Here is a 20332-nt window from a genome sequence, read left to right on the forward strand (position 1 = left end):
GAACAGCTCAGGAGCCAGGGGATCATGGTGATCGCATATCTGGACGACTGGCTCATCTGGGCACAGACGATTCAAGACTGCCACAAGGCTACAACCAAAGTGGTTCAGTTTCTGCACAAGATCGGATTCCAAGTCAACTTACGGAAATCTCTCCTTCAACCAGCAAGCAAATTCGAATGGTTAGGCATCCGCTGGGACCTCACGAGTCACGAACTGTCTCTTCCTCCCAAAAAGGTCAAAGGGATAGCTTCGAAGACAAGACATTTCATCAAGAACAAACATATTTCACGAAGAGCCTTAGAAAGAGTTCTAGGCTTACTCCAATTCGCTTGTGACAGACCTCTTATTGAAGGCCAAACTCAAAGACATCAACCGAGTTTGGAGAAAGAGAGCTACAACCCGATTACGAGAGAAAATATCCAAGATCCCCTCAGTCTTGGTTCGTCGCCTCCAACCGTGGTCGAAACCAGAGAACCTCTCCAAATCAGTTCCTCTGCAATTCCCTCCTCCATGTGTGACGATTCACACAGACGCGTCTCGCAGTGGTTGGGGGGGCTATTATCAACACCAGATGTTTCAGGGCTCTTGGTCCCCTGCGATGAAACAGTTCCACATCAACGTGTTGGAGGCCATGGCAGTGTTACTGACCTTAAAACGACTATCCCCTCCACGCTCCACCCACATCAGGATAGTCTCCGACAGCACGGCGGTAGTTCACTGCATCAACAGAGGCGGATCGAAATCTCCCAATCTCAATCAAGTCCTGGTCACAATCTTTACCTTGGCAAATGAAAAGAACTGGTTCCTGTCAGCCACTCACCTCGCAGGAGTCCAGAACGTGATAGCAGACTCACTATCCAGGACAAAACCACTAGAATCAGAATGGTCCCTAGACGCAAATTCATTCCGGTGGATTTCCAGACTGGTTCCAGGCTTCCCTGCCACTCCCACCACGTTGCCTCTCACCTTGGTCGGTGTTTTTTGCCTCATTGATGTGTTATGTCGGTGGATTAGCCCACTTTTATTTTATGTCATGTTGACTTACTCATACTGGATTGTATATATTTTTGGTATCCTAGGGTATTGTACAGTTTATTTTGTCTTTGTACCCATGTTATTATGTTTTGCCTCATGCCATTTTTTATTCCATTGCTACCTATGTTTTTGGTTCGTCTATTATGATGTTCTGGAGTTATGTACATTTCTTTACTTGTGCCTACCTGGCGTTGTTAATTTTTACGGTATTATTATTTTGTCTGGGGAAGTTGTTTACTTATTATACTTTACCTCCAGTTTCATATATTTTTACTCTACCTTATTTTTGATGAGATTTGATGTTCATGTCGGTCACGTTACGTGCCTTAATATAGTAATCTCCAGTTATACTCAAGTTTTTTTATTTAACCTGTTGCTTTGTGGGCTTGGAAGGCATTCTCTGGTACTTTTTCACCGGGCGTCACAGGTCGACCCAGAAAAGGGAATTTGTTGAAGGAAAAATCTATTTCTGGGGAGATACCTGTGACGCCCGGTGAAACCCTTCCCTGATTATTTCCCCGACCCTTTCCTTTCCAAGCCTTCTCTTGTAGAAGGATGTGTAGAGGGCGCTCGAGGCAGGCGTCGCTGAGTGGATCAGGTGAGTTCAGTTGGTGCCGTTAGGGTGGCTCCCCTTTTGAGGAAGGATTGATCTAAATGGAAGACGACCTGTGAATAGTGGTTATCACACGCCCTTTCTTTATGCATGACGCCCTTAGGGTGCTCGCGCGAGGGTAGTAACCTCTGCATTCCATGCTTTAACTTTCTCTGGTATATTTGGAAGTATTTATATCAGAAAAGAGGTAAGAAGGACCCTTTTCACCGGGCGTCACAGGTATCTCCCGAGAAATAGATTTTTCCTTCGTCAAAATCCCTTATATATACTGTACATATATATACTGTACATATATATATATATATATATATATATATATATATATATATATATATATATATATATTAATATATATATATATATATATATTGTATATATATAATTAAATTAACTGACCTAAAGTATGTTGCCGATGCTGTTCTTATTAGCAGAACAGCACAGGACATGCACAGCTTGCTTACTAGGTTGCATGAAATATCACATGAGGTTGGGCTTAAGATAAATAAATAGAAGAAAGATGATGAGAACAAAATATGCAATGGAAGATGAAATATTATTGGAAGGAGAAATGATTAATGAGGTGAAATCATTTAAATATTTAGGAACTATGATCTCTAATACGTAATCTTTAGAATTTGACTTCAATGAAAGATTGAAAAAAGCAAATCAGACAACAGCCGGGTTAAGTAAAATTTGGAAATCAAATCACCTGAAATTGCATATAAGAATCAGGCTATATATCAGTTTAGTGAGATCGGTGTTACTATATGGACATGAATCGTGGTATGACAATGAAACGATATCAAACAGATTTTGTAGATTTGAGAACAAGGCCCTCAGAAGAATATTTTGAGTTAAATGGCAAGACAGGATTAGAAATGAAACTATAAGAGAGATTACTCGAGTGCTATATGTGGATGAGATCATGGTGAGGGGTAGATGGAGATGGTTTGAGCATATTCTTGGCACTCCCCAAAAGAGATTAGTTCACCAATCTTTCAACTGGGCTCCAAAAGGCACTAGAAGAGTTGAAAGACCTGGGCCTACAAGGCTGAGGACTATGAGCCATGAAGTAGGAGATGATGAATGAAGAAGTATTAGTTTTAAAGCTCGAGATAGAGACGACTAGTGAAATCTAACTGCAGCCCTTTGCGTCAACAGGCGCAGGAGACGATGATGATGATGATGATGAAGTTGTAATAGTATGTAAAAGTGTAGATAACTGAATGAAGTAGAAAATAAGTATGTGTTTATTTCTTATCCATGAGCCCCAAACTCTGAAACAAAATGATACCAGAGGCTACAAATGTAATTGAGTAAAGAAAGGAATATAAGTAAACAGATGCATACAATATGACACATGGCTCACTGATGAGGAGCAGACAAAAAAGGTTCTGACTTAAAAAAATAAAATAATGCACAGCTCAGGCAGATTTAATTAGATTTATAAGTTTAGCACAGATGGCTCATGGCTGGGGGTTGTGAGGTCAGTGGGCACCCAAGGGCAATGGGGGGATAACCCTACAGTTACTTTATGAAGTACAAATTAAATGAGTCTGGACTGCAAAATAGAAGAAAAGAAGAACAGACAGATATAGTGTAGAAGGATAAAAAGTGAGTGGAGCTGAAGGTTGAAGGATACTGCAAAGTTGACATTGTTGCTAGGAAGTTTTCAGTACAGGTACCTGTATTCTTCACCCTCTTGTCTACCATTACAACCTGGCTTAAAAGAATTAGCAAAAGTAGTGTAAAGGATTTGTAAGTTGCTTGATCACATGTTACCATGAACTACTGCCACAATGTAAAAATAATTTAGGTGAAGAAATACTGTTCTCTTACTTGGCCCTGGCGTGTCATTGGACAATCTCCAAATGCTGATGGTTGGCGAGAATTCATTCCCATGCTAGGTGGACGGTCAACCATGTTTACACCTCTTGAAAAGGGACGTTCACTACCACTAGGTGCAGAACGCTCAACTGATAAAAACAAAATGGAGGTGTCCTGTTATAAAACATTTGCTGCAGAAAGAATAGATAATAAAATAAAATCAAAGATAATCAAATGGAGTTACTAATGAAGCAAAAAATATTCATAATATACATGTACGTTATTTCCATGTTGAGAGATTTGCTTCCTGTAGCTTATATAAAAGAATGAAAAGGATATAATCTGGGAATCCTTTCATTATAGCAACTTAAAACATTATGAATATAAAAGAAAAAAATTCTTCCCATCTGCATAATCAAATACCTCTATCAAAAAGCTTAAATCAATTAACATGAATTATGGTTTCAGATTCAGATCTCAAAAGACGTTATGCTAAAAATGGACTTAAAAATATCCATTCACCAGCATGACAAAAAGGCAGGTAAAATAAGCACTGAAAAACTAGTTGAATTCAGTAAAGCATTGGTCAGAAGACCCTCTTTTGGAAATATCTTAACTTCTTTCCAGATAATTTTCTTTTCTTCTGGATATAAAATAAAAAATTATTGGCAGTTACCGTTTCATGAAGTTGTCTACACGTGGTTGAAAAAAGGGCAGTAATGCTTTAAGGATTGAAAAATCAGGGTAACCATGTCTTAAGAGTGATTTGCTCTGCATTATGATTGGCTGGTGATAGCTCTTAAAACTTGCTATTTTTGTGGATCACTTCTTGACTTTGGGGGATTCTGATTTGATTCTGCTGATGCTATGCAAGTCTAGATGGAAGATAGAATATTTTTGGAGGAGACTGGTAAAACAATATATTAATTGGGACCAAATGATTATCTTAGCTACATGTTTTGAGACTAGAAAGAACCCATTCTGCTTTTATTACATGCAGTTGATAGTAGCCTGACATTTATTTTCTAGGCTTGTCCCACGAAGGGTTTCTTTAACATTCAAATTGTATTTAGTTTCAGTTGAAACATTTCCACTATCAAAGCTACGGTAAAGTAATGACAAATATCACAAGAGCATAATGAGATTAGTAAACAGGAATTTCTCACAATTGCTTGCATATGATAACTTGGATATGTTATGAACAATTGATCTGATCATTCAATAATTGGTATTTCCTCCAATAAGCACCACATAATAATAAGTCAATCAGCACATGTCCACTACTGAACTCATTTACCTAGCTATGTAGATGCTATAATAAAACATTCTCTTTCCCATTCTGTTTAGTCCATTACCACTTACAGTATTCACTTTAGCCAGCAGCTACATAAAAGCATGATTCAAACTAAAATTATATTTTTGGGGAAAAGTCTTCTTTAAAAGTAATGTTGAATAGCCTCATACAGAATAGGAAAAGTGAGGCTCATAAATAGGCAAATATTAGAGATACTACTATACCATATTCAAAGTTGTTATTGTTTTAGATTGCCTGGCCCTTATGGCTAGCCACAGGCTCTTACACACTTGCAGCCCATAGCATATTCAAAGATGGAAAAAAAATATAAAGGAGAACTATATATCCAGCACTGAACAATTAAACCATGAAGCGTGAACTTTCAGTGAGTGAGAAAGGACTCTTCCACCAATTAGGGGCATGTCACCTTTCACTTACCTACCTCTACTCATTTCCAATAACTATTCAGCATGTTTTATCAGCCCTAACTGGATATCATGAATGCTTTCAATTAATGTAAACACTTACTCTTTACTTTTGTCAAGATTAACCTTCCTTTCTTGTTCATTGACAAAATATCAAAGCAGATTCCTTTCATAGAAGTAAAATAAATTAGTAGGCAACTCAATCAATAAAGCTACTACATAAGTTCATACTTCAGTAACATACTCTTATTCATTTTCTACTGCTTCACCAGAAGATTACCAACTAAAGATAATTGCAAATTTTGTGTGCAATATATCTATACCAATTCAGGATATCTATAGAAATCTTAGTTAAAACAATGGAACTATCTGATTTATACAGATTCCTCCTCATTTACAACTTCAATACTCGACAATTTTCCTCAAGCATCCTTTCCTTTGAATAGTTAAGATGAATAATTAAACACTTCATTATTTCTAATAATTAAACAAACATTAATCATTACTCATATCAAGTACTGAATGTATATACCCAATTAAAAAAGTCCAAATTACCCAAGGAGTTAAAACCCTGCAGTAGCCAAAACTATATCAAAATAAACCAGTAGTGTACTTTAGGTTTTATAAGTTTACCTGTTATAGAATACAAACCAATCAATGTTTTAAGCACGACTGAAAAACGGATGATTGCAACTGATATGAAGATGATTTAAAAAATTTGTCCAAAATAATAAATTAATAGCTGACATAAGAAGCAATTGAAGCCATATGCTAAAATAAGAAAAAAAAATCCAGCAATGTCCTGAAATAGCAAACTAAAATTCATTACAGAACTGTAGTAGTAAAAAAAAATTTGGAGGTATACAATGGATAAAATTATATATAACTAGAATAGCCAATTATTCAATTAATTCCAAAGCAAAGCCTCTACTCCAGTACTGGTTTAAACACTCAAAACACACAAAGCTTCAAAAATAACAATAATTATGCAGACTGGAAAGTGCAAAGAAATGCTACATGTGCACATTCAATAAAACAGAATAATGCTGTGTGAAGTTTATATATTATAAAAATATAAATTTCCTTATGATGAGTATACACAACATACAAAATATATAAAGTAAAAGCCATTTGCCAAAAAAAAATAATCCAATGCTTCTGTATAATAGCCTGATTAAATAAGCCAAACTCATTTTGATATGTCTGTAACCCTATAAATCTCCTTGCAATTCAAAATAAAGTTTCTAATAATAGGTCATCAGCTCAATGTACCAGGATATAAGGGATCTTGAAATGGAAAACAGGACTCTATTGATACATTTGTATTATATAATATACTGCACATACAAATCACTTTCACAAAAAAAGATATTACAAATAGCTGTTTCCCTCATGAACTATGTATAATATACATTATTACCATGATATTGACGTATTGATTCCTCTTACATGCAAAATCAGAAAAATACACTCCGGTGTGAACCACTGAGAATTTTTGTGGGTTAGTATAAGTTTCCAAATAAGTGTATTGGTCAGCACACACCTAAAATTTGCTCTAGTGTTACCTGGCTTCCCTGAACCTCGTGTCATTGGTCGCTCATCATCATTTCCGTAATTCTTCCCTGTTGAATTCAATTAAATCTCATACTAAACAAGAAAATAACAATACTGTAAGTAGGATGTTTATACTGTTTACTGTACCATTAAGTGCAATTAACAACTTAAGTGCAATTAACCACTTAGACATTTTCACTTGCAAAGTTATGAGCTGGGAGAAAAATGTTAAAAAATAAACTAGTTAAAATATAAGGCTATGTAATATATACTGCATTTAGTACAACAAGTATAATATAAATATATGTAAAAATAAATATATAGACACACACACATATATATATATATATATATATATATATATATATATATATATATACAGTTGTATTTTACCTCATTTAACAAGCGAATACAAGCAAATTAGTGTACAAGCATAAAAATTCAAATCGATTTAAAAGAACTGTATAGGTCTGCAACGTACAGAATTTCTCAGGTGTAATGAAATACTATCTGCAAGTTTCACACCAATATACTTTAAATGTTTTATATGAATTAAGATAAAGTATGTCCCTATGAATAATATACTGTATACAGTATTAACATGTATGTGTATGTGCAATCAGTTTTTAAACTTGGCGTATGTCTATAAAAAAGATCAGGCATGTTGGAAACACCTTTATTTTTATCATCATTTTCCATAGAGGAGTTGACAGACAAAAGCCGTTAAGTATTTTGTAGAAGGGAAAATGGTCGTAAGTTTTGGAGGAAGGAAAATTAAAAATGACAGTGTTAGGGTAATTATGATTTGAGGTTCAGAAAAAAATGTGCCTGTACAGGTATTACACTAGCTGGCCAGACCAATAGCAAAAAGTAGTGGCAGCCAAATGAATTATGAAATATCTTGGAATAAGATACACATCTGATGCATGAGCATGACAAACCAGAATTGATAGCTCAAACCTCAGCAGATGGGTACCTATAACTACTGGGCATAATGCTTCTCTGGAGCTAGTTGAAGACCCCCTCCAATCATAGTTTTAAAATGTTTGTTGCTGACACTTGCACTTCAAAGCATGTAGCAATTCAAATATTGGGCAGGATCACTCAAAACTGTATTTCAATTATATAGCATAAGTGTGAACTTTCCACAAAATATTGATATAATAAGTTGGAATGAAACAAAATTAAAAAAAGCTACATCATCTAAAAGACACTGATAGTTACTGAATATGAGTAACCAAAAAAAACACAAAAAGGAAGTAATTAATTAAACCTGATAAATGTAGTTTACCCTTCATTTACATAAAAAAGCACTGGAGTGAAAAGGAACTGAATAAATAATTTCAAATAAGAAAAAACAGAAAACAAATCAGTACTAAAAAGTATAAAAAGCTATTATCTTTCAAGCAAATGCCTCAAGAACAAGAGCACAGTTGTTAACAGCACTGTAAAGCCAGGCTGTTAGTTGATTCATACATAAGGGTCCAGACACTACTTACTCTTGTCTGAGAGTCAAAAGACTGGCGATAAAGGAAACATTTGGAACATGTGTATGACTAATAGGGATGTGATCAAACAATTTCTAGCTCATTTCAAGTAAATTAGCACATGCCAAATAAACAAGAGTACTTTTCTCAAGGAAAATCAATGGCCTAGAAGCTAAAATTTTAACACAGCGACTTCTCATTCTAGGTTTTTAAAAGATAAATATCTATGCTATCACCTGCTAAGGCATTTTAATTTGTTTTGCTGTTTCTTCGAGTACTGCGATTATCTTATCTTCATTTGATAAAGCCAAATTTGGTTATTGATAGATATACCAAGCTCAATAGTAATCAAATCTGTATCAAAAGAGCTTAAAATGCAGAAATTTAACAGAAAAAGTCTCCATGCTTTGGTTTTATAAAATGATAACATCAATGATATACATAAAGATGCTTTATGCTTGAAATTAAATACATCACTGATACTGTACAACAAATAATAATGCTTCACCTGATCAGCCAATCAGATGTTATAAAGCATATTAAACATAAAAAATTAGAATACTATAATACAAACCTGAAGTAGCAGGCCGTGTTCCATATGAGGTTCCCATACGAGAATATGGTAATTCCGCCATGCTTGTACTTGGTTGTGGAAATATGTTTTCCGTACCTTCCAACTTTCCCTTTCCTTGTAATATTTCAAATTGTTTTAAGGTACTTTGCTCTCTATCTGTTTCTACAGGCTCTTCACCATTATTACCTGTTTCTTCAGCAGCAGTGTCTGGTAATGTAATTGGCTCTTCAGGTACTATAACTTCAATTTTCGTTGGTGCGTCATTAATTTCCTCAGCTCCTGAACTTTTCGCAGCTTTATCTGTTGCTTCAGATATTTCTTCAAGTCCTGAAACTTTCTCAGATTTGATTAGTGGTTCAACAATGTTTTCAGGTGCTGAACTTTCTTCAGATTTTACCAGAGGCTCAACAATTTCTTTGGGGTCTACAGTTTCTGGAACTATTCCAGATGCCTCTTCAGTATCTTCACTTTCTACAAACTTCTCAGCTTTTTCAAGTTGTTCTGAACCTTCATTAGACCCAAAAGGCTCTTGATATGTTTCATCTGATTGTTTATCATCCGATAACAAATATTCCTTATTTTCTAATCCTTCAGAAGCATTCCATGGAATGTCATCTATTCCTGGAGCCTCGATAATTTCCTCGGAGTCTGTCTCCGGTTCCTTTAATTCCTCTGCAACTACTGTTTCACTACCAATTAATTCTCTGGACAACTCTGGCGCATTAAAAGACCCTTGCAGTGGATCTATGGCTTCTCTTAGATCATTTACAGACTCTAACAGTTTCTGTTCAAGCTTACCACTTCCTTGACTTTCCTCTACTTTGTCTTGCTGATCATTCACTTCCACTGGAAAATCTATATCTTCTCTTGCATCATTCTCCTCTGACTCCTTTATGTCTTCCTGGAAGCAGTTAGTAAGTTTAAAGTACTCTAGTGTGATGAGAAAATTTCAATAACCTCAAACCAGCAGACAAAACGAAAAAATTTACTATCTGGAACTAAAGAATCTAACAAAACACAGACATTATAAGGGTTCAAGTTTTAAAATATAATACAGTTCACCAAAGAAAATAGGGTGACTAAATACTGGGATGAAATGCTTCACATAAAGCACACAGAGGATTCCATGTTATTTTAAGAATATTTAGCTTATGAATCAAGTAAAAAACTCCACGATAGCAACATAAGGTTTTGCTTCTATTTCTATTTGTGTCTAATATACATTGTGTACAATACTAGAAAAAAATTACTGTACTACACATTCAAATATTTAAAGCCAATTCGTCTTGGAAATCTATTTTCTAATGTCTATCCACAACCATTATTCACACAACTCAATGCCATGATTCTAACTCCAGGATACAAGTTAAGTAAATGGTCTTAAATGTATTAAGAACCAATGGTATCCTTTTTTTATTTAGTTAAATTCATTTGGAACATACTTCTGACCTATCTGCAGTAAATACACATTCAACTATACTAATAGTGCAAACATACAGTATAATATTACAGTGCAGTATACTGTACAACATATAGTAGCACATGTACAGCATTGATGGAGGCTTTAAAAAAGCAATGGAAAAACCATACCAATACAGTACAGGTATATAATAATTCCCCACCTATACCATTTATAAATCTACATGAATGAATAACAAACTATAGTTGTAGCATAAAATTATAAGTTAAAACATTTAAACAAATCATTATTTGACACTAATCTCGGAATACCTAAAAAATCCTGGAAACAAATAGTGTTAATCTTCATAAAAATCACTCCTGATAACAACTGAAATAAAATTCACAATATTTCACACAATCTGAATGATACATTTAGCGCAAAACATTCTTACTAATAAAGCAATAGTGTTTATCATCAAACATCTATGGAAATAAATTAGAGTAAACATGCTTGTACAGCACTACAAAGCAACACCAAGTCTACAGATAAAATTTACAAAACATAGATGTTTAGCTCGGTACTCGCTGTGAAAGAAGTTGAAAGGAAATATGTTATTTTGATAATAAAATAAATTTTTGAATATACTTACCCGGTGATTATATAGCTGCAACTCTGTTGCCCGACAGACAACTCTACGGTAAAAACTCGCCAGCGATCGCTACACAGGTTGCGGGTGTGCCCAACAGCGCCATCTGTCGTCCAGATACCCAGTACTCAATGTAAACAAAGACTCAATTTTCTCCTCGTCCCACTGCGTCTCTATTGGGGAGGAAGGGAGGGTCCTTTAATTTATAATCACCGGGTAAGCATATTCAAAAATTTATTTTATTATCAAAATAACATTTTTCAATATTTAACTTAGCCGGTGATTATATAGCTGATTCACAACCAGGGGGGTGGGTAGAGACCAGCAATATATGTTTACACTTTTATGAGCTAAGAGTTTTTATTTCATTTTAGAAGTTATCAAAATAACAAAAACAAAATAAATAGGTACCTGGTAAGGAAGTCGACTTGAACAATTACTCTGCCTTTTAAGTAAGTCTTCCTTACGGAGCCTCGCGATCCTCTTAGGATGCTGATCGACCCCTAGGATCTGAAGTATCAAGGGTTGCAACCCATACAACAGGACCTCATCAAAACCCCTAATCTAGGCGCTCTCAAGAAATGACTTTGACCACCCGCCAAATCAACCAGGATGCGAAAGGCTTCTTAGCCTTCCGGACAACCCAAAAAACAACAATAAAAACATTTCAAGAGAAAGATTAAAAGGGTATGGAATTAGGGAATTGTAGTGGTTGAGCCCTCACCCACTACTGCACTCGCTGCTACGAATGGTCCCAGTGTGTAGCAGTTCTTGTAAAGAGACTGGATATCTTTCAAGTAAAATGACGCGAACACTGACTTGCTTCTCCAATAGGTTGCGTCCATTATACTTTGCAGAGATATATTTTGCTTAAAGGCCACGGAAGTTGTTACAGCTCTAACTTCGTGCGTCTTCACCTTAAGCAAAGTTCGGTCTTCCTCACTCAGATGTGAATGAGCTTCTCGTATTAACAATCTGATAAAGTCTGACCAAGCATTCTTTGACAAAGGCAAGGATGGTTTCTTAACTGAACACCATAAAGCTTCAGATTGGCCTTGTAAAGGTTTAGTACGCTTTAAATAGAACTTAAGAGCTCTAACAGGGCATAAGACTCTTTCTAGTTCATTGCCTACGATCTCCGATAAGCTGGGGATATCGAAAGATTTAGGCCAAGGCCGAGAAGGCAGCTCATTTTTGGCTAGAAAACCAAGTTGTAGCGAACAAGTGGCTTTTTCTGACGAAAATCCTATGTTCTTGCTGAAGGCATGAATCTCACTGACTCTTTTAGCCGAGGCTAAGCATACCAGGAAAAGAGTCTTAAGAGTGAGATCTTTCAGGGAGGCTGATTGTAACGGCTCCAACCTGTCTGACATGAAGAATCTTAGTACCACGTCTAAATTCCATCCAGGGGTAGCCAAACGACGCTCCTTGGTGGTCTCAAAAGACTTAAGGAGGTCTTGCAGATCTTTATGTTTGGAAAGATCTAAGCCTCTATGCCGGAAGACCGATGCCAACATGCTTCTGTAGCCCTTGATAGTGGGAGCTGAAAGGGATCGTCCTTTTCTCAGGTATAAGAGAAAAACAGCTATTTGAGCTACAGAGGTACTGGTCGAGGATACAGAAACTGACTTGCACCAGTCTCGGAAGACTTCCCACTTCGATTGGTAGACTCTAATGGAAGAAGCTCTCCTTGCTCTAGCAATCGCACTGGCTGCTTCCTTCGAAAAGCCTCTAGCTCTCGAGAGTCTTTCGATAGTCTGAAGGCAGTCAGACGAAGAGCGTGGAGGCTTTGGAGTACCTTCTTTACGTGTGGCTGACGTAGAAGGTCTACCCTTAGAGGAAGACTACTGGGAACGTCTACTAACCATCGAAGTATCTCGGTGAACCATTCTCTCGCGGGCCAGAGGGAAGCAACTAACGTCAACCTTGTCCCTTCGTGAGAGGCGAACTTCTGCAGTACCTTGTTGACAATCTTGAACGGTGGGAATGCGTAGAGATCCAGATGTGACCAATCTAGTAGGAAAGCATCTATATGTATTGCTGCTGGGTCCGGGACTGGAGAGCAATAGATTGGAAGCCTCTTGGTCAGCGAGGTTGCAAAGAGATCTATGGATGGTTTTACCCCAAGTGGCCCAAAGTCTCTTGCACACATCCTTGTGGAGGGTCCATTCGGTTGGAATTACTTGCCCTTTCCGACTGAGACAATCTGCTATGACGTTCAAGTCGCCTTGGATGAACCTCGTTACTAGGGAGATGTCTTGACCTTTTGACCAGATGAGCAGGTCCCTTGCGATCTCGTACAACGTCAGTGAGTGGGTACCTCCTTGTTTGGAGATGTACGCCAAGGCCGTGGTGATGTCCGAGGTAACTTCCACCCCTTTGCCTCGAAGGAGAGACTTGAAGCTTTTCAAGGCCAGATGTACTGCCAACAGCTCCTTGCAGTTGATATGCATGCTCCTCTGACTCGAGTTCCACAGTCCTGAGCATTCCCGACCGTCTAGTGTCGCGCCCCAGCCCACGTCCGATGCATCCGAGAAGAGAACGTGGTTGGGAGTCTGAACAGCCAGGGGAAGACCCTCTCTTAGGTTGATATTGTCCTTCCACCAAGTCAGACAAGACTTTATCTTTTCGGAAACCGGGATCGAGACCGCTTCTAGCGTCTTGTCCTTTTTCCAGTGAAAAGCTAGATGGTATTCAAGAGGACGGAGGTGTAGTCTTCCTAGTGACACAAATTGTTCCACGGATGACAGCGTCCCTACCAGACTCATCCACAGCCTGACTGAGCAGAGTTCCTTCTTCAGCATCTTCTGGATGGATAGCAGGGCTTGATCTATTCTGGGGGCTGATCGTCTTGTTGTTCAGCAACGTCCTCATCAGAGGGTTCCTCATCCGAAAACTGATGAGGAAACGGCAACGGAGTGGGCAACGTCTGGCTCGCTGAGTCCGGTCGCACTGGTGGATGCGTGACGGAGCCGGACGCAACATCATGGAACTGCTGCACAGTCTGTGAACTGTCAACAACCATGGGTGCGCGAGGAAGCACAGCGTCAACCCGAGACTGTCTAGACCGTCTGGGTTGTGCAGTCAACACCCTACCGGGTTGCTGAGGTTGACGCACTGCGTCAAAACAAGTCACCTCTGCTGGTTGTTGAACGTCCTGAACGTCAACAACCACCTCCGAGCGTCGCTTAACGTCAACGTGCGGCTAGCAACCCACACTGGGTCGCATCGGTGGAGGAACCACCTCAACTGGCAGACACGAGTAGGTTACCTCAGCGTCAACAGGGCGCACAACCGACCGGTTGGAAGGTTGTTGGCCAGAAGGTTCGGTAGCAACCTTCTCTGCATTAAAGTCCTCTATCAAGGACGCAAGCTTGGACTGCATGTCTTGCAGCAAAGCCCATTTAGGGTCTACGGGAGCAGGTGTGGCAACAGACGGGGTTAGCGACTGAGGCGGTACCGCTTACCATCCCTGAAAGCCTTGTTATGCATGACATAATTGTACAGCAAAACTTCAAAGGCTCGAAAACAGCTGTGAAGTTGACCTGTAAACAACTTGGAGCGTCTCCTGGCCAGGCGCCAGGGAGAGTCTACGAGAATTGAGAAGTCTATCTGGGCAGAGGCATGAACTCCCAAGCCGAGAACTTCTCTCGTGTCATATCAGACTCTCGCTCTATAAACCAGTTTAAAAGAAGGGAAAGCAAAGGCTGTATCCCCCAAACTCCTCCTGGTGAAAAACCAGTCGCCTAGCCAACGTAAAGCTCTCTAGGAGAGCGAGAGAGCACTAGCTTAAAAACAACGACTTCGAAGTAGCTAGGCCTAGTGTAAGCTCTGACGTTTAGGCGAACGAGGAGCAGCAGTTACAAAAAGATCCGGACAAAGATCCTTAAAAAAATCATCATGATTTAATTAAAGTCCATAGGAGGCTAAGCAGCTTTAGGCTCCTCTCCATCTGACAGAGTCCTCAAGGGAATATCAGTAGGAGGGGGAACAGCAACTTCCTCATCTACAGGAACCTTGTCCGATAAAAGCTGAGTCTCAAGCAAGGGAGAGACCTACCGTGGTGGCAATGCTTTACAAGCAGAGTCCACACTCACTGGTGCATTAGTAGCGGACCAGAACGCAACGTCATGTAACTGCTTGACAGTCTGTGAACTGTCAACAACTGAACTGTCAACCACAACAGGTGCGTGAGGACGCACAGCGTCCACTCGAGACTGCTTTGACTGCCTAGACTGAGCAGTCAAAACAACTCTAGAATGCGGAGGTTGACGCACAGCGTCAAAACAAGTCAACTCTGATTGTTAGTGAACGTCTTGTACGTCAACAGGAGCATCAGCAAGTGGCCTAACGTCCAAATGCGGCTGAAAAACCACACGAGACCGCATCGAGTGTGGTTCTAAACAACCTGACTGACGTGACTAAGCTACGCCAACGTCAACAGTAAGCACAAAGGAACGTTAGGTTGGCTGAAAGCCAGGATATCGATGAGATAAACGGCTAGACTCAACGGACTAATCGGCAGAATAGTCTTCCATAAGGGAGGCAAGCATATACTGCATGTCTTGCCATACAACCCATTAAGGATCAACGGAAATGGTTGTGGTAAGAGACGAGGGTAACGTCTGAGACCGCAACACTTTGCCAACAAAAAAAGACTCTCGGAGTCTGTGTTACGCTTTTGTTAGGCGGCGAGCAGTTATCCGATGACTGCATAGGGTCAGAGCTGTCCTAATGGTTGTAACCAGGACGCTGGACCTGTCCTGAAAGGACTGACTTTCGCTTAAGGGCTTCGAAACCTTGTGACAGGTTTCTTATGCAAAAAGCCTTCGGATGACGAGGAGAAACAACGTCTCTCTCGTCTTATGGTAGGGGAGATCTTGGTAAGATACACCCGATACCATAGAGGGAAAAACGTCTGTTCGTTGATCAAGGCCTCTCGAACCCATAAGTCGTTTGACATTACTTCTCCCCTGGGCTTGGGAGCATGCAAGAGGTCCCGGACTAGGTGAACGACAGGCACGAACAGACGAACCCTCGGACGCAACACTGTAACACTTTGCGCATATCACTTTATCACTTCGATTTTCTGTTTTGCACTTATTTCACTGAAATCGAAACTTTTACTGATTTCTACCTGAAACACGCAATTCTACCCTTCATTTAAAGGTAGTAATTGCGAAATCAGTCGTATAATGCAAGCTCATTAATACCAGCAAAAAACAGAAAACATATTTTAAGATAAAAAAATCAGTGGCTGGGAAAGAGACTAAACACTAGTTCATATAACTACGTTTTCAATCTCTCACCGCACATAGCCTGGGGACGAGAATAAAAAACTAAAAACGTTTTATCCTTCCTCCCCGTACAGCGACTAGGGACGAGAGTAACTCGAGAACAACGTTACCCGCTTGAACGGAACGTTTTCTCTCCTCTCTCTCCCTCCGTCTCTATCTCTCTCTCTCTTTCTCTCTTGATTTCGCACCTAAGAGAAGAGCCCAATTATATTTCGTCAAAAAAACATGTTATTTGACTAAAGGAAAAAACTGAAAGGTTTTTCAAATAAAAAGTTCCTTTAAAATAGAATTTAAAACATTTAAGCTAAGAAAGAAGGAACAAAACGTCAGAATCGATTTACTCTTACTGCAAAGTGAAACCGTGATACACTCTCTCTCTATCGTAACGATAGAGCGCATGTTGAACGTCCTGAACGTCAACAACTGCGTAGCATAAATAAACAAAACGTTAGTTCATCTTTGAAAACAGTACGAAGACTATCAAAGAAATTCTTTCATAAAATATTACATTTAAAAAGTTTTAAATCCTTTAAAAGCTAATTACGATATAAAGGGCTCAACGTTGATTAACTTCGGTTTCCAAGTTAGGACCGCCTACTCTCAGGAAAGGTCTATATAAACAAAACATTAAAATTTATTTTTATATGTTTATAATAAATGGAAAGTTAATCGAAGAGGCCTAATAAAGGCGGAGAGATATAAAATATATAGAGGAAAATCTATAACGTGATAAGATAATTACTAAAAGCCTAAACACACTTCCGTCTAAGGGAAGGGTCGGCCATTTAAAAGTGAAAGAAAGTCCATACTCTCTTTGTCACCATAATTAAATCTATCCAAAACGAGTTCAAGATTTAAGATGAAGATAAAACACCTGCATAGCGAAAGCTCAAAACTAGAATAAAGTACTTCACCAATTAGTTGTGAAAAAACTCCAGTTTAGCATAGCGAGTAAGTACGTCTTGTCGATAGCTCGACAGAGAGAAAATTGAGTCTTTGTTTACATTGAGTACTGGGTATCTGGACGACAGATGGCGCTGTTGGGCACACCCGCAACCTGTGTAGCGATCGCTGGCGAGTTTTTACCGTAGAGTTGTCTGTCGGGCAACAGAGTTGCAGCTATATAATCACCGGCTAAGTTAAATATTGAAAATTGATTTTTGATTTTTACATAAACATGGATTTATAGAACAAAGTTAATTTTTAAAGGTTTAAAGGTTACTCATGAATGGCAGAGGCAAGGGACAGTGATGTTGCGCTAAAAGACTGACCATATACACATATGATCAATGCCCACTGTCCCTCTCCATCAAACTAACACAAAGGAGAGCCATGTAATGGCTGCTGACAAATCAGCAGGGTAGACCTATAGGCTCCCCCAAAACACCCCTCCCCTAGCTCACAATAACGGTAAGGTTGCAAGCACTACAAGAAACTATCGACCTTGAATGGGTTTCAAACTCTGGTCCAGCAGATAATCAGATAGGGATTTTTCCAATACGTTACCACAAATCCCCCGGTTAGCATTAGCTTGCCCTGTAGTCAGCAGCTCCCTTACACATACTACTCCCAAAAAGATCTGCCACGAGACTAGGCTGGGAATGTATTCATGAAAGTCTGCGGCGCTAATGATGGTATAGAAGGTCCTCAGCTTACAAACTTAATTGGTTCCAAGACACCGTTTGTAAGACAATTCGTTTGTAAGTCGAATTTTGTTACATTTTGGCCTAGAGTAAGCCTAACCTGAATCCCATGCCTATTATTTCCATCTAAAAAAGTCAGCAAATAGTATGGTTTCAAAATCAATATCAGATTATTACAAATGACATTTTGCTTACTGACTCAAATGATATATTATTATTTTATTACAGTATTTCTTTATCTTATCTTTGTTATTTTCAGTAAGATTTGTGTTTGTATCTCCAGATGTTTTTAAGTTGAATGTTTTTAAGTTGAGGACCTTCTGTACCTTACTCCTTGTGTCAACTGGACTGAGTACAAGAAGGTTATGGATTAATGATAGGAATTATCAAGTAAATTGATGAGTTTGTATTACTAAAGAAATCTGGCTATTTAGAAAAATCTAACAATGTAGGCAATGACAATAATGGCAGCTATTCAAAGGAACAAAAAACTGGTATACATACAGACTGAATTGCCATACCATGACACTTAACAGTAACCCTATGCAATGGAAAGGACAATCATTAGGGAACAGTTATGGGACATTGGGTTATGTGAAAAATTATAACACCAGCTGATACTAAGGTATTGTAAACAAAAAGAACTCCAACTAAAAATTAAAAATTAAAAGGAATAAATATGAAGTACAGTACTGTAATGTAAATCAGGAGAGATTTATGAAAATAATGGAGTAAATATGGTAAGGAAGGGGTTGACTCCTTTCCTTACCAGACACACAGGGAGTAAAATAAACCACCATGGATGTATACATGACCAGGTGAGAGGGCTCTTATTTTTCCTTAGTGTATGATGAGGAAGCTGTTGGCTGTAGAATGGACTATTGCAAACTGATGAGTTTGTGATAGCAGTAAAGACTGGTTGCAGTGACTCAATTTACAAAATTCTTGTTTAAAACCCAAAACAAAAAGTATCTATATTGTACAATGAAAGTGTAAAAATAAGTGTATTCATCTCTATAATTACTACAGGTATTTCTATTCAATGGAGCACTTTTTCAAAAATATATGTTGAAAATTAATCTCTTCTAAAATTATTAAACTTCCCGTATACTGAAAAAAAGGCAGAAACAGTTGATGAAATAAGAAATATGGTTTTTTATATATATTAGTTTCTAAATAATACTGTAAAGTTTGATATTTCCTATTCGTATTTGAAAATTGCAATTTACCAATATGTATTCAATCTGCACAGTTTTAAAAATAATATAAAAATAATTTAACTAATTCAATAAAATTTCATGAGAAATAAGCACAAAAGGAGTTGTTAAGTTTGCCTGTGATCAATGTATAAATATTATAGTAACACCAAAATCATTTGTACAGTTATATCATTCAAGTTTCTCTAACAATATACAGCATAAGGTTACACTATACAGTACAGTACTACTTATTTACAATAACTTCATAAATCACTCAAAATATTTACAATATGTACAACAGTGTGTTAGTGTAATCTTAAACAAAACCAGGTATCATTTTCTATCTTAAAAGGAACTTTGAGATCATTATTTGATCTCCTGCCTTTTCCAATAGTCTTCATCAATTAGTCAATTCCCATGTTTAAAATGATAACAAACACACAGGAAATTACTCACTACAAAACCAGAATACTACATTAATCATTGCATGGGTTCAAAATTTGTGCTGAAAGGCTTGGTACATTAAAGCAATGTCACAAAAGCTTCAGATTCTGATTGCAATATTCCTATTTCTTAAAAACAGTACAAAGAGTTTACCTTCACTAAAGTCTCAATGCCCTGTTAAGGTACACAAAACCAAGTGTTATGTTATTATTTAAACAATAATGGTGGAAGTAAAGTGATGAATAGGCGAGACTGCCCGAAATAAGGGATGCCCCATTGTTTCACCAAATGAAAGTATAGTAATCACTTCTTGATTTTCAAGACTGGACATTCAAGTGGAGAAATCAGGAGGGAGATATTGAATGAGCGTTTAATCATTGTATGCCCTTATGATCCTACTGCTAAAATTGCCAACTTTAAATTGGGGTAACTGTTGCCTGAGCTCTTCAACTGCTACATTCATATGGCAGCTCTTACACTGCTACATTCATATGACTGGAAACTTATATGCTAGTATTAAGAATCTTTCAAGAAATTGGCTACCTCAGTGGAAGTATCCTCATGGAATCATTCCTTATATCGTGGGAAAATATTGTCTATACTGTGCACAGAATTTTTAGGACTCCTGACCTGTTCAAAATGTCCATCAGCACTAAAACTAGAATTTTTAAGAAATATGATATTTTGATTATAAAATAAATTTTTGAATATACTTACCCGGTGAATATATAATAGCTGACGTCTCGGACGGCTCGACAGAAACACAAAAACTCGCGAGCGATCGCCATGAAGGTTGCGGGTGTGCCCACCAGCGCCAACTATCGGCCAGATACCGCATATACTTGTAAACAGCTCCAGTTCTTCTCATTCCGCTGGGTCTCTATCGGGGAGA

General features: G+C 38.1%; 2 protein-coding genes across 6 annotated transcripts in view; both read right to left on the reverse strand.

Annotated features, from left to right (window-relative positions):
• LOC137634471 (intraflagellar transport protein 74 homolog) overlaps positions 1 to 20332 on the reverse strand; it is a 180458-nt gene that overhangs the window by 81433 nt on the left and 78693 nt on the right. For 2 of the 5 annotated variants that reach the window (XM_068366891.1, XM_068366890.1), the window contains exons 2-4: positions 8810 to 9710; positions 6760 to 6816; positions 3488 to 3624 (exon numbers count right to left, since the gene is read on the reverse strand). In XM_068366891.1, the coding sequence (XP_068222992.1) occupies positions 3488 to 3624; positions 6760 to 6816; positions 8810 to 8870 (255 nt within the window). In that variant the 5' untranslated portion in view covers positions 8871 to 9710. The remainder of the gene's footprint in view (positions 1 to 3487; positions 3625 to 6759; positions 6817 to 8809; positions 9711 to 20332) is intronic. The other 3 variants (XM_068366888.1, XM_068366889.1, XM_068366887.1) reach the window with 2 other exon arrangements.
• The window catches only part of LOC137634209 (chemotaxis regulatory protein ChePep-like), a 35929-nt gene continuing 24541 nt past the window's right edge, over positions 8945 to 20332 (reverse strand). The window contains exons 2-3 of the mRNA XM_068366479.1: positions 8996 to 9710; positions 8945 to 8961 (exon numbers count right to left, since the gene is read on the reverse strand). Of these exons, the coding sequence (XP_068222580.1) occupies positions 8945 to 8961; positions 8996 to 9710 (732 nt within the window). The remainder of the gene's footprint in view (positions 8962 to 8995; positions 9711 to 20332) is intronic.

This window comes from Palaemon carinicauda, chromosome 44, assembly GCF_036898095.1.
Source record: "Palaemon carinicauda isolate YSFRI2023 chromosome 44, ASM3689809v2, whole genome shotgun sequence".
NCBI classification, from domain to species: domain Eukaryota; kingdom Metazoa; phylum Arthropoda; class Malacostraca; order Decapoda; family Palaemonidae; genus Palaemon; species Palaemon carinicauda.